At 41.5% G+C, this 14,520-nt stretch overlaps 1 protein-coding gene across 2 annotated transcripts in view; it reads left to right on the forward strand.

The window, feature by feature from the left end:
* Positions 1-14,520, forward strand: part of CDK15 (cyclin dependent kinase 15) — an 80,249-nt gene that overhangs the window by 48,593 nt on the left and 17,136 nt on the right. For both annotated transcript variants that reach the window (XM_077747627.1, XM_077747628.1), the window contains exon 11: positions 13,145-13,193. In XM_077747627.1, coding sequence (XP_077603753.1) covers positions 13,145-13,193 — 49 coding nt within the window. The remainder of the gene's footprint in view (positions 1-13,144; positions 13,194-14,520) is intronic.

The raw sequence follows: 14,520 nt of genomic DNA on the forward strand, positions 1-14,520 counted from the left end.
TAGGTTCAGGCAGTGGGTAGCCATAGGCCAGGCCAAGCTTATGAAAGGAAGAGAGTTGTAAACTTAGCTACCATGAGGATGTCCAACACTTAATTTGTAAATCTTAAAAGTCCAGCATGTCTTGAGCATGGGGTCAGGACTATTGATAACTCAATCATAGGGACTGTGTTTTAAAAGGGTTATCATTTTTGTTCTGGGACCATCCCCTTATATCAATTGAGAAGACCCTTTGAACTATCCCGCACCCACCCCCATCACTGAATGGCCACTGCTGCTTCCACACACTTGAACTCCAGTGATCAAGAGAACAGAAGAGGGCATGGGAGCCAGAAAAATATCACAGAGAGAACAGTAACAGTATTCGGGATGAGATTTCCATTCCTTTCCTTTTCGTTCTAAGTAGTAGTAAGAGCCCCCAAACTTGGAATTCAGTCAGAGCCAAGAGCTCAGAACTTGGGAGCACCATCCAGTGTCCATCTCTGCCTACTCTACCCTTTCTCAGACCTTGTCTGGACTATGTCTAGGAGGACAATACAGTTTCTGTTTGCATAGGTTTAAAAAAACACTTGGTGCTGACTCACCTGGACAGGTTTGTCTGGCCACTTACTTGTTTTGTTGGGACACTGATGAGCAGGACTGTAGGTTTTTAGCCATCATCAATTCAGACTCGTGTACCTGATGAAATCTGGGCAAGGGAAGAGAGTATATAATTTTAGACACTAGGCTTCTTTCTTTCTTTCCTTCTTTCATTCCTTCTTTCTTTCCTTCCTTCCTTCCCTCCTACCCCCCATTTTAAGCAAGCTGGCTGAGAACTCTGTGTCCTCTACTTCAAAGGGCCAGTTGTCTTATTTTGATGTGGGCAGATTGAGAAGTAGGCTTTGAAAAGTAGGCTTTTTTTTGTTTAATCTTTTCTCCTGGGATAGCTTTCAGAGCAATATATCCAAGTGTCAGTAAGGGGGTTCTGACGAGCACAGATTCCCAGACTCTCAGCAGGATCATTCTCTAACAGAAATATAAAAGTGAAATATTAAAAACCCTGGAACGTGAACTCCATCTGCAGAGTAGCCAGTGGCTTGCCTGCTTGCACCATGGGAAAAAAAAAGATCTTGAAAAAAGAGGGAGGAGAAAAAAGTGCTTTGAGTAAGAGGTTTACAGGTTTAGTAGAGCATAGTAACATCCCCTCAAAGAAGTGGGTGTTGCTCTGTGACCCCCCAAAATGCTCCACCTTTGACTCAGCCGCCAGAACACTCACCCTCTCCCCCCCCCCCAGAAACACCCCCTTTTCACATGCTAACTGAGGCGCCTGTGATTGGCTGAACAATAAACTGGTCACACTTGCTAAAGGCCTGCCATCTTTCACACAATTAACCAAGACACATTAATCAAACTGGCGGTGAACTGGGGCTGTGCTGGCCTCCAGCAAAGGGGGAGGGGCGAAGTTTTGATGATCCTTAATAAGAGTCCATAGGAAGCAATAATAAAGAACGACATGCTGGACGGAATTCTACTGTCAGAAAGTCTGAAAAGGTTAAAGCCCCCATTGATACCATCTCTGGGATGTACTACTGGGTTTATGGCAGAGAGGATCCCAGAAGCTTAGAGCAAACTGGATATTGGTCTTGGCTAAAATCTGCTCATACAAGACAACAGTGTGAATTTAAAGGGTAGACCCCTATAGACAATTTTACAAAGTTCCCTGGTGCTCTTAGCTTCACCTCCAGCCTCCCTGCCCCCAAAATGTACTCAGGAGTTACTCCCCTTCTGAGCCTCAAGCACTTCGCGAATCCAACTAAGCCAATAGAAATAAAGCATATATAAGAACTAGAGAGCCACTTAGAATCAATTAATGCTGGCAGGGTGTTGTTCCTAAGCTAAATATTTGGAGGGCATAAAAATAATTAATTTTGAAAGAGAAAAAAGATAAGCAAACATTTATAATTTGAGTGGTAATATCTTCGTTCTTTTCTTTTCCAAATTCCCTTTAAATAGATTTTCCAATGGCAATATAGAGCTAATAAGATCATACCTTAGAGACCAGTTTGCTACAGAATCATGTAAGGCTTTTAGGAGAACCAACTAAATATTTAGACGTTTCTCAGTGAAAGTAAGCGAAGGCCTTACTCCTCTGGAGGTTGTCCAGTCACCATCTCATTAGATGCAAAGATCTTGTGATAAAGAAAAACTTTTTTTTTGTGCCCACATGATTGCAGCCCAGTTGTGGTTTTTAATGTGTCATTGATTGTTTCATCCAACTCCTTTTGCTCCACTGAAAGGGTCTGCCGTGGCTCTGTTTGCTTCCTTAAACACGGGTTTTGAAAGCACTCATGCTGTGTGAGCTCAAATCCTAGCATTAATGTACTGCTGGGTTCATTTCACTACACTCAAAAGCGCTGAGTTTAAATCCCTCTCAATTCCATTTGAGGCACCAGAAGACTTTATCCTTCTCCACTAATGGTTCCAAGTTTACATCTAGATACTGGGGGTCAAGGACAGGAGAGGATTTAGAAATAACAGTGCATGACATTAGTCAATGCATTTGCCAAATTGGCAATTAGTTCCTGATGTGCGTGCAAAGCATTTTATTCCTGTCTCTTTGATGCCTATTCCCATTGAGAAGGGAATAGAGTCCACAGAGGCCTTCAAACTTTTAAAGAAATATCTGCTGAAAATCATGCCTGATTTGTGACATGAGCTCAGCTGCAGGGAAGCATCCGGGATTATCCTGGTTCTTTCAGCCCCAGAAAAGAACACTGCACATGGAAAGATTTTCCACTGGAGGAACTTAGTGGAAATCAAAAGGCAGGAAAGCAGTACTAAAAGCCCTGCAGGGACCCAGAATCAGATGTACTATAAACCATAGGCAAAAGGATCCTACTGATGCCGTTATTTTCAGGACGCCTGCTTTTTCAACTTTTGACCACCAGGTGGAAGCAAGAAATAACGGGCATGGAATACCAACCTCAGAATTACATTAGAGCAATCTAACCTCACTCTTGAAATGTTTCAGTTTGAGCTGAAATCCGGTGTGAGAGCTTCATTTCATCTGACACCACAATGGGACAGATGATGATTGCAATCTAAAATGACCCTTGTCCCTATTGGGATGACAAAGAGCTACCATGCTTTGGGCTCAGAGGGTTCTGAGCGTGTCTTTGTGTGTTTGCTGTGAACACAATGTAAGATCTGCATCAGCATCCGCTTTGTCACATGAGCTGTTCATCAAGGGAGTTATGCAGTGGGCTTAACTAGGGAAAATTACTGATAGGAGAGGTTTTAATTATGGACATCACCTCCTCATGAAACAGCAAGTCCAAGCTCCACTTTTTACTACCTGGGGCACTTGAGGAAGTTCCCTAATCTGCACAATGGGAGCAATCCTGTCATTTTAAGTGTTCCCACATACCAGGCACAGAACACACATAATTACTCCTCCTTACTACTGCCTACCAGGGTCCATGCTGCTGAGAATAGCACAGTTTTATGCATGAGGAGGCAGGTTTTCTCCCAGGTCCACCCAGAGGCATTTCCTAGATTGGAGAGGAGTCAATCCATGACCAAACCTTATTCTCTTTCCATTGGGCATGCTGCATCCCTCTGTCTCATTTTTCAGGGTGGTTCTGAGAAATAAGTGAAATTATTGAACCTTATCTGCCATGGTTCCTAACTTCTAGTAGGTGCACAAAACAAGTTAGTTCCCATTCTGTTTCACCCAGTACGGAAATTTATTCAGTGGTTCAGTGACTTACCAGTGTTCAGAGTCAATGCAGGGTGTGTGAGAACTGAAGCTATGCCTGTTTGTCTGTTTAGTTTCCTTAGAATTCCTGGCTTCCCTCTAGATGTTAAGCACACCTCCAAGTGCCAGAACTGACTTCTATGTTAGCTTGCTTAGGCCTAAACCTTGCCTGAATTCATACTCTCTAAAAGCCAACCCTCAGTTTTCAAATTTCTACCTAAGTCAGTGTGAGCACCTGTTAAGACCATCTCTTGCGAAGGCTCCATTCTGCACCCCCCACTTAAACTACTGTGAGATGCCTGCCTGCTATGACATGGGCTCTTCTCTGGCAGAATCCTTAGTGTCTGTATGCTGTGTAATGGGTGTCTAGTAAAAGCTACTAAATCACAAAAGACATCAGTATCATCTTTATTGACTTCACCGAAAGCCTAGTGTGGTAGAAAGAGTACTTAAGTTTTCTACAGAGCAAACTTGACCACATCTAGTGCTTTTAATATTTAACACATGTCCCCTAATTGGCACATAGTAGTGAGTCAATACATATTAGTTAAAGGAAATTAGTGATCAGGAGTTAGAAAATGTGCAATTCTAGTTCCAATCACATCCTCTAGGACTCTAAGAGTCCTTGTTCTACATGCTTGGCCAAGGAAGTACATTATTATTCACCTTATTTCTGGGTAATAATGACTACTGTTTATGGAGCACTAACTATGAGTTAAGCACTTTACTCACATTATTTTACTTTGATTCACAACAGCCTTATCACATAAGGGCAATGTTATCATCCCTACCTTACCCTAGGGTCACCTAGCCGGAAAGGGGATACTCCAGAATATCCAGACCTATTGGGTCTATATTCCAGCTGACTTTCCAGCTATCAAAGGGAAAATATGATGATATAGTAATTAAACAATGCCCTAGACTGGCGATCAGCTAATAACACTTTCCAAGTTCATCTCCAAATAATTATGTCCTTCTAACTAGACATGGTCTTAAAATCTGTGAGCTTGGTGACATGTTTTTGGAATGTAATGTGAATAGAGTCCCCATCCTGGGACTCGGCAGCCCTTGCTTGCTACAGCTAATCTGTGAACCCTGATTGGGCTCATTACCATTGCACTTCTGCAAGGCTGCTGAAGGCTCCTGGGGAGTTACTATTAACATCTTTATTAACCCGTCCCCTAAATCAGTCAGTGAAGTTCATTTAGATACACAGCCTACTTTGATCTTCATTAATAGTTTCTTCTAGTTTCTACATTTATTTTTAGTTTTCTCATCTTTAATTTATTTGGTGGCAATTGTTAGTTTTTATTGAGAAGGACTAGATGATCTTAAAGTAGTTAAGATGAGGAAAAATTGCAAATGAGTGAAAGCAGGTAAAAAAAAATTTTTTAATGAAACCCTGCTATATTCCTTCCCAGTCCAAGAAAAGGGGCCTTAAGATCCCAAATATTGTGAAACTGGCTCAACCTAGAGTCTCCCTCCCCACCTTCATGGGCAGTGCCTCATTCCACCCATCTCTGTAAGGCACAGAGCAAAACATGCACGTAGGCCCTGTTGAGGTACTTTCACATTTTAAGGATAAAGTTTAGTAAATTTATTTCATTTTTATTTTTTATCCAGGCATCAATTTTTCATTCATTTAACAAATATTTATGAATGCTAGGTGTTAGGGACTAGGAGATTAAAAAATAAATAAGACATTGATACCTACCTTCAAAGAATACAGTCTAGAGGGGGAAAAATATAAATAATACAACTTGGAAAGTATTATTCTAGTAGCATCCCCTGGGAACCTCTGAGAACACTAGGAAAAAGGCACCCTTAGTTTGCCTGGGGAATTTAGGGATTTTTTTTTTTTTTTTTTGAGAGAAAGAGATAGAGCTGGGTCTCAAAGATGATGAAGTGGGCTTTCTCTAGGTGAGCAATAAGGGAAGGACATTCCAGACAATGGAACTGGGCACAAAGGAATAAGAAAGGAGGTTTAGGGGCACCTGGGTGGCTCAGTCGGTTAAGCAACTGACTTCAGCTCAGGTCATGATCTCACAGTTTGTGGGTTCGAGCCCCGTGTCGGGCTCTGTGCTGACAGCTATCTCAGAGCCTGGAGAAAGAAAAGGTTTATTTGATATTGTACCAAGCAGGTAAATTGCTCAAGGAAGCTAGAATGTTAGCTTTGTGGTGGTACATTGCTGGAGATTAACTTGGAAAGGTAGACAGGGACTAGATTGAGAAGTTCTTTGTAATCATCCTAAGGATTTGGACTTTGACCAATAAGCAAAGAGAAGACATTGGATAATTTTTAACAGGGAAATGATATGGCAGGATTTAAATTTAAAATTGCTTGCTAAGGAGGGCACTTGTGATGATCACTGAGAGTCAGATGTAAGTGATGAATCACTGAATTCTACTCCTAAAACCAATATTGCACTGTATATTAACTAACCAAAGTTTAAATAAAAATAAATAAATAAATAAATAATCATGATCAACAACAACAACAAAATTGCTTGGAATACTATATGTAAAATTAAATTGGTGGTGCAACCGAACTCAAGTCCATCTGCCTTATGCACAGGAAAGTCAATCACTAAGACATCAGGTATGCATCAAGGAGATCAGAAGCAATGTGGCAATGCTTTAGATTCTAGAAGATGGGGGTGCTTGGCTGGGTCAATTGGTAAAGCATGTGACTCTTGATCTCAGGGTTGAGTTCAAGCCTCATGTTGGGTGCAGAGATTACTTAAATATAAAATCTTAAATAAAATAAAAATTGGGGTGCCTGGGTGACTCAGTCAGTTAAGCTTCAGACTTCAGCTCAGGTCATGATCTCATGGTTTGTGGGTTCGAGCTCCACGTCGCGCTCTGTGCTGGCAGCTCAGAGCCTGAATCCTGCTTCTGATTCTGTGTCCCTCTCTCTCTGCCCATCCCTTACTCACAGTCTATTTTTCTGTTTCTCAAAAATAAATAAACATTAAAAATTTTTAATAATAAAATAAAAATCAATAAAAAAAGAATAGATTCTAGAAGACAAATAACAAGTCTCAACTAGAGCAGTGGCAATGAATAAGGAATGAAAGGTACAAATCTAAAAAGCATCTAGGTGGTTACAGTGCAGGGGAGATTGTAACTGATGGGATTCTAGTGGGTGAATGAGAGCCCCATTCACTGGCACAGAAAAGAAAAGGGAAACAACAGATTTGTGGGGAAAGTAATGAGTATAAAATTGGAACATTTTGAGATTAAGATATCTATGGGACCATCAAATAAAGATATCTAAAAAGCAATGAGAAATACAAGCTTGTGATTATAAGAGTCCAATGTAGAAAACAAAATTGGAAGGAATCTGACTGAAATGATATTTGAAGCCCCCTTGTGAACTCACTTACCCAAGGGAGAGTGTGAAGAGAAAGAAGACTATGATAGAGCCCTGGGGCACCAGTCCTGAAGGGTCAGGCAGAGGGAAAGGGGTCTTTAGAAGCTGAGAAGGAACAGCCAGAGGGGCTGGAGAAGACCAGGAGATGAAAATAATCATAATACCACTAAAATCATATGGACATAAGCTCACTGGGGGACAGGCAATATGTGTCTGTGCATTCCCAGTCCTGAGCACATGCGATGGCCCTTAAACATTTGTAGAGACTATGGAGCAGTGGTAAATGTCAAATAATGCATCATCAAACACCATACACACCAAAAGCACGATCAAGCTATAGCTCAAACATCATTTGTGGAGGTGGACAGATGTTAAACCTGATACTCTCCCAGAACCTCTGCCCCGGGGAGATGAAAGACTTGGATTATACCCATTCCCTTCACCTTCTCCACCTACCAGGAGCAAGGCCTGGCTTCTCCTTCATCTACAGAAACCATTACCTTAGGAAGAGGCTTCAGAGGATGGAATGTTTTCTTAGAATCCACAGAAAGTTTTGATACAAGGTTAGAAAAGTGATAAAGTATAAATGTGAGTTGGAGTGCCAGGTTCCAATGCCAAGGAGCACCCCTCATGGGCTTTCAGCACTCTGGTGACAAAGCCCAAACAGAATCTAAAGCCTGGTAATGCAAAGCACCGGAAGCGCCAACTTTAGACTCCTTGAGCCAAAGACCAAGGAAGTAAGGAGCTGTGAGGGCATGAGTATGGTTAAGGAGGAGGTGAGAGAAGAGCTACAGATTTTTGCAGTGCAATTTTAAAGTTACTGCTTGGGCTAACAACATTATCAACTATTTAAATATATGGTATCTTAAGAATGCATTGTATTTGGGAAATTCCAGAGGTGTAGTTCAGTAGGCTGCATTATAAGATAACCTTAGGGTGATTGTGGTAAGACTATAGAAACCAGAAAATGTTTTACCTTGAGCTAAGACTCAAGATGATTCTTGTGATGTTTTATCAATCAACCAGCAAATCTCTATTGACTTGAATCTGTTGTGAAATGAGCTTTCTCATTTCACTTACGAAATAAGATTTAAAGAAAAAAATGCATTATTGTATTATGGCAGCCACACTTCTGCCCTCATTTTAATTTTATTTCATTTACTTTGGAAATTAATATGTTTGGCATTTTAAGTTTCCCTTTGCAACTTTCTTCACTTTTCCTACCGCAAATTCCAAATGAACTCAAATGAGAACTCTTTTTAAAATAATTACAAAAGAAAAAGTAGAGAATTGTAGAAGGAGGAGATGGAGAAAATTTAGTCTATTGATTTACCATCATTTTTGGAAAGACAAGGGAAAAAAGCTACCTATAGACCTATTATGTTAAAGGCTACAGAAACCAGAGAAACAAACTTGAAATGGTGCTGTGTAGGATGCCTGTTTGTGGATCATTCTCTCATTGATCGCTTGCAGCTTAACTACTGATAAAAATCAATGGGAGAGAGGCAAGGTCATCCAGCATCAGGTTATCTGCAGGAGAGTGGGGGTGGGATGGGGGGGCGGGCAGGTTGCAAGCTTTGGGCTTTAGCTGTGCTTCAAAATAGCAAACTGATCGTACCCTGGACACATCAATCCCCCCCATTTCAGCTAATGTAGCTACAAAACAGATGGGGGAAGAGAGTCAAGCACTGTCTTGCAAGATATGGAACCTCAAATTCAATGTTACATTGCCTCCTGGGACAGCTCTCAGGCAGAATGTATGAGGACTGATCTTTCCCTTGCCATGCTTCCTCTTTTACATCTTTGAAAAATATATTAAGTATGCATCAGACACTATGTTCTGCAATTTTTACATACATTGATTAACTGAATTTTCACAACTAGCTTGTTTGAGAAATGAGCCTCAGAGAAGTGTATGGAAGTCACTGATGAGTGGTGACTTGCTAGACCAGCACCTTCTGTCTTATTTAGTGGGACACTAGAAACATCTGGAGATTATTAAAGACAACAATAACAACACAATAACAGACCAATGCTGGGCTGTCCCCAGGTTCATTGAATCAGACTCTGCAAGGTGGAGCCAGGGTTTCCTTTCGGTTCGAAACTCTCCCAGTTGATTCTAACATACAGCTTAGCCTGAGAACCACTGTGTAGACCATGCTGCCTCTCCAAAATGAAAAGTGAAAACAAGACAAAAAAAAAAAAAGAAAAAGAAAAAGGAATAAAACTAACATTTATTAAGCCCTTACCATATTCCAAGTGCTTCATCTTATCTAATCCTCCCAAGCAACTGGAAAAGTATTCCTGTTTTACAGATTTGGAAACTTCTAAGTTACTTAACCAGAGAGGTTAGTTTCCCTCAAATCCCAGAGCTCGCAAGTGGCAGGAGGGAGATTTGAACCCGTGTTTGGGCCTGTGTTCATATGACTACGTCACACAGCTAAGAAACACACCTTTGGTCCACGCTGAAGATTCAAAAGAAATCGAGTGGGGTTTGTAAGAACTAGAGCTTAAGGCATATTAGAATTTCACTACAGTGCAATGGCAAGTTATTGAAGGAGAACAATAAGGCAGAAATAGCTGAGAGGTGAGAGTAGAGAGAAAAACATGGTACATGAGACCAGAGAAGAGGCAAAAAGAAAAGAGACAAAAAGGTGAGGAAATACTTATATTACACTTAATCATCCTTATTCTCATGACAACTCGGTGGAGCAGAAATAATAATTATCCTCCTTATGCAGATAGGCCTGTGGGGTCCTAAGCAATACCCTTAGGTTTCACAGCTGGTAAGTGGCATGGTATGGACTCAAAACCCAGGTCCTGGGTCCAAACCACACAGGGTTTACATTGCTCATCACTTCTCAAAGGAAGAAAAAGAAGAACAGGATTTATTTTTGTTTAATGCTGAGAGGCAGGCACTTTACATTCACAACCTCACAAATCTCAATGAATTCAATGAATCACTTTGTCCTTGTGGGATGAATCTGACCTCCAACTTGAGTTTAGGAAACAGGCTGGCCATGGTTATACTATCTTGCTTACGGTCTCAGTGAGGCTGACACAGCAGTTTCAAACCCCAGGCTCAGTATTTAAGCCCTAATTCAGCTAATTCCAAGCCTATGTTGTGAAAGAACAACACTTACATTAGAAACAGCTTTAAATACTAAAGGCCCCAAAACACAGTGCATAGGGCTCTAGGACCAGAAAAACAAAATATGGGAGGGCACTGAAATGGATTTCCTTATGTTGGTTGGAAATTGATTTATTAAAAAAATATTTTTTCATTTTGTTTTGAGAAAGAGAATGTGCACACACACACGTAGGGGAGGGGCAGAGAGAGGAGACAGAGGGTCCAAAGGAATCTCAGTGGCATTATGAGCACAGAGCCCAGTGTGGGGCTCGAACCCACAAGCAGTGAGTTCATGACCTGAGGCTAAATCTAGAGTCAGCTGCTTAACCAACTGAGCCACTCAGGCGCCCCTGGAAATTGATTTATGACTGAATGAGGAAATATTTTAATTTTGTTTGGCCAGAGAAGAATTGTAAATAGGCAGCCAAAAGTGGTTTGGAAATAAACATTCTAAACAAATACCAGATATTCTTATTTTTACTGGTTAGTTGTATTCAGGCATAATCATCTGAATAGAGAGTGAAGAAGTGATATATACAAGCACTTCCCTTTGTGCCTACCTGGGACTGTAAATCACCAGCAAAGTGGTTCTCATTTGATTACATCTGACCTTGAAAACTCCATGGACATCACCTTCTTTGAACACTGGTTCCACTCTACAAAGTCTTAGCACTATAAATTCTATTTTTAATTGAACTTACTTTTGAAGTTATAAAATCATGGTTTTTTTAAATACATTTAAGAAAATAAGCATAGAAGTAAAGGGGTAAGCCCCAGAACCATTATCCCTACCAGATGCATAGTCTTCCAGATCTTTTTTTTTTATTTTTTTTTAATGTTTTATTTATTTCTAGGAGAGAGAGAGAGAGAGAGAGAGAGAGAGACAGCGTGAGCAGGAGAGGGTCAGAGAGAGAAGGAGTCACAGACTCCAAAACAGGCTCCAGGCTCTGAGCTGGGAGTCAGCACAGAGCCTGGCGCGGGGCTCGAACCCACGAACCGCGAGATCATGACCTAAGTGAAAGTCAGACGCTTAACCGACTAAGCCACCCAGGCTTCCAGATCTTTTTTTAATGCATATACAGACAATGAATATGCTAGTATTATCAAAATCATTTCTTTGCCCAAGTATGAATAAATTTTTTGTTGGGTAAACAGTCTTGGTGTATTCCATTCCTCTAAGAGCTGGAAGAAGAGCTCTTTTAAAAACACTTACATTTCAGGCCCAAGAAAATATAAGGAAGAAACAACATTTTAAGCGAGAGCTGAAATACTCTTTTCTCAATCTTGAGTGGGTAATAAAGGGATTTGATAAGGAGCATCAGTTTATAGCCCCTGCAGCATCTCTTGTTGCCTGTGCATAGAGGAAGCATTCAGTTAGTACTTCTTGAATGAATGAGAAATTGTCCCCTTTTCTGGTGGTTTTATTTTGGGTTAAATAGTGTTGATACCAGGAATAATAGAAACACATGTGTTCACATGTGAATGTTGTAAAGAGTGCTCCAAAGAAAACGACAAGTCTTATCATCATTCATTTGGAGTTATTCAAGCCAGAATTCACTTCCATTTTTACTGTAAGTGACATATAAAATTAGTCCCATCACTTTTTACCACTTTGAGCCTTTGAGACTTTACCTCATCATTCATCACGTGACTTTTTATGCATGTATGTGTGTGTGTGTGCATACACATGCACACTTTGTTCTTGCAAATGAATTGTAGGCTCCACAAGGTTGGGGAGGGTTCTTTTGATTTCTCCCCAGCACTTGGTACATGTTCTGCACACAGTAGTTGTTAAATAAATGTTCATTTGACTTTAGTGAATATGGTGACCATATTAGTTTGCTAAGGCTGCCATAACAAAGTACCACAAACTCAGTGACTTAAACCACAGAAATCTGTGGTCTCACAGTGCTGGAGGCTATATCTAGAATTGAGGTGTTGGGGGCCACCTGGGTGGCTCAGTCGATGAAGCATCTCATTTTGACTCAGGACATGATCTCACAGTTTATGGGTTTGAGCTCCACATCAGGCTCTGTGCTGACAATGCAGAGCCTGGAGCCTGCTTCAGATTCTATGTTTCCCTCTCTCGCTGCCCCTTTCCCCACATAGGCTCTGTCTCTGTCTCTCAAAAATATCTAAATGTTTAAAAAAGTTAAAATTGAGGTGTTGGCAGAATTGTTTCCTTCTGAGGGCTCTGAGGGCAACTGAGAGGCCAAGGCCTCTCTCCTTCTCCTTGGCTTGTCTTCTCCTTGGGTCTTTTCACAACATCTTCTCTTACCCTGTTTCCACATTTTCCCTTTTTTTTTTTTTTTTTTTTTAATGAGGACACCAGTCATATTGGGCTAGGGCCCATCCCAATGACCTCATCTTAACTAATTACAACTGCAATGACCTATTTCCATATAAAGTCAGATTCTGAGGCAGTTGGGGTTAGGGCCTTGACATACCAATTTTAGGGGAACATAATTCAACCCATGATAGTGACGTTCCACAGCATCATAAAAATCCACAATGAGAAGAGGCCTTAAACATTGCTCACTTAGCCTACCTGATGCCTGAACTCTCTTTGCCTGAACCCTCAAGAAGAACATGTAGAATTTTTCTCTTAATTCTTTTAATGTTTATTTATTTTTGAAAGAGAGAGAGAGAGAGAGAGAGCGTGAGCAGGGGAGGGGCAGAGAGAGAGGGAGACACAGACTCTGAAGCAGGCTCCAGGCTCTGCGCTGTCAGCACAGAGCCCGACATGGGGCTCGAACCACTAACTGCGAGATCATGACCTGAGCCGAAGTCAGAATTAACCGACTGAGCCATCCAGGTGCCCCAAGAGCATGTAGAATTTTAATAATATTTTGACAATGGGAATTTAGGGTTATTTTTGGTTTTTAATGTGTTTGTTTGTGCTTTCCAGAGTGGTTCTCACTTCCTAAGCCTCAAAGTCTTCAGAACGTCTGGAACAGGTAAGCACCAACTTGGAAAGCTTATCTTTCAAGCAGGGTTAGAGGAACATTTCCCTGGACCTCAGTCCACTGTGAACTGTGAACACACAGCCCTCAGCACCTGGATCCCTGGGGCCACAAGCCCCAGGAAGATGCCTCTGGGAGAGCCAGCCACCTGTGAGTCTGTTAGTTTTTCTCTATGAACCATTTTACTTTCAGGGAGTTTGGTCATTAAAATTGTTTTGTGCCCCTCGACCATGCCAGAGGCCCCGAGAACGAGGGAGTGTTGGTCTGCAAGAAAACCTAGTGGGTTTATTATTCTCCAACACAGAGAAACCAAATAACATCATTGAGTGGCTATTGGAGGGGGGGGGGCAACTTGATTCATGGAGGTCATGCTTTCCCAGGCCCTCTCCACGCAGTCTCAGCTCAGACCAGGGCAGACTTTTATTACCAGCTTTCAACAAATCCCTAGTTTCTTTTACAAAGTAAAACAGATAATAGAGACATTCCCGGAATAGTTAGCTAACTAAGCCGTGCCAGGCAACCTCGGGGCTAAGAAGAACTCAGTGTTTTCGGACAATGACCAATTACAATAACCAGTATTATTTGATCTGAGAGTAATTAGCCGAGGCTCTGTTCTTTTTGCTTCAGTGAGGAGGCAAAAAGGGCAGTGAGGAAAACATCAGAGACAGGGGGAACGAGCTCAAATGTCAAAGAAAAACACACTCTCGCAGGTGGGGAGAAGGAGAAGAGATCCTAACTGAACATTTGAACATTGTTCTTCCCTGAAAATGTGGTAGGGTTTAAACCAACCAAATTTTGTTTGATTTTTTTCATACTTACTGTTCATGTGCTTTAAAAATCTTCCCTGGAGAGTGAATATCAGAGCACAAAGAGGTCAGAACATAGAGCTGTGGGCTACCAAGGATCTCTTGTTGGAAGGGACAGGTGTCCTCTGGAGGGCTGCACTCTCTACTCTTATTTTCAAGCTCACTGTATCACCTGAACACCCCCCCCCCCATTGTTTTGGAGACAGGTTCCAGGGAACCACTGTTTACCATTTCGTTCAAGGTGTGCAAACTTTCTCTTGCCTGTACAGTCAGGTTCCCTAGACCCAGCTAGAGATATGTGGGTTTTAGCATTGCCCAGAGCTTTCCTCCATCTCACTATTGGCTTCCAAAATAAATGGTAACTCCAAACCTAACAATCACCTTAATCCCCTATTGCTGCTGCTGGTGGCACTGTTGCAGAGCAGAAGAAAGTGCCACGAGCCTCCTGCTATCACGCCACCAACCCTTCCTTCTAGACCTAGCAGGACCTGGATCCACTGAATGTCCCTCTGGTT

The sequence above is a fragment of the Crocuta crocuta genome, unplaced genomic scaffold (genome assembly GCF_008692635.1).
Source record: "Crocuta crocuta isolate KB4526 unplaced genomic scaffold, BGI_CrCroc_1.0 scaffold159, whole genome shotgun sequence".
Classification (NCBI taxonomy): Eukaryota; Metazoa; Chordata; class Mammalia; order Carnivora; family Hyaenidae; genus Crocuta; species Crocuta crocuta.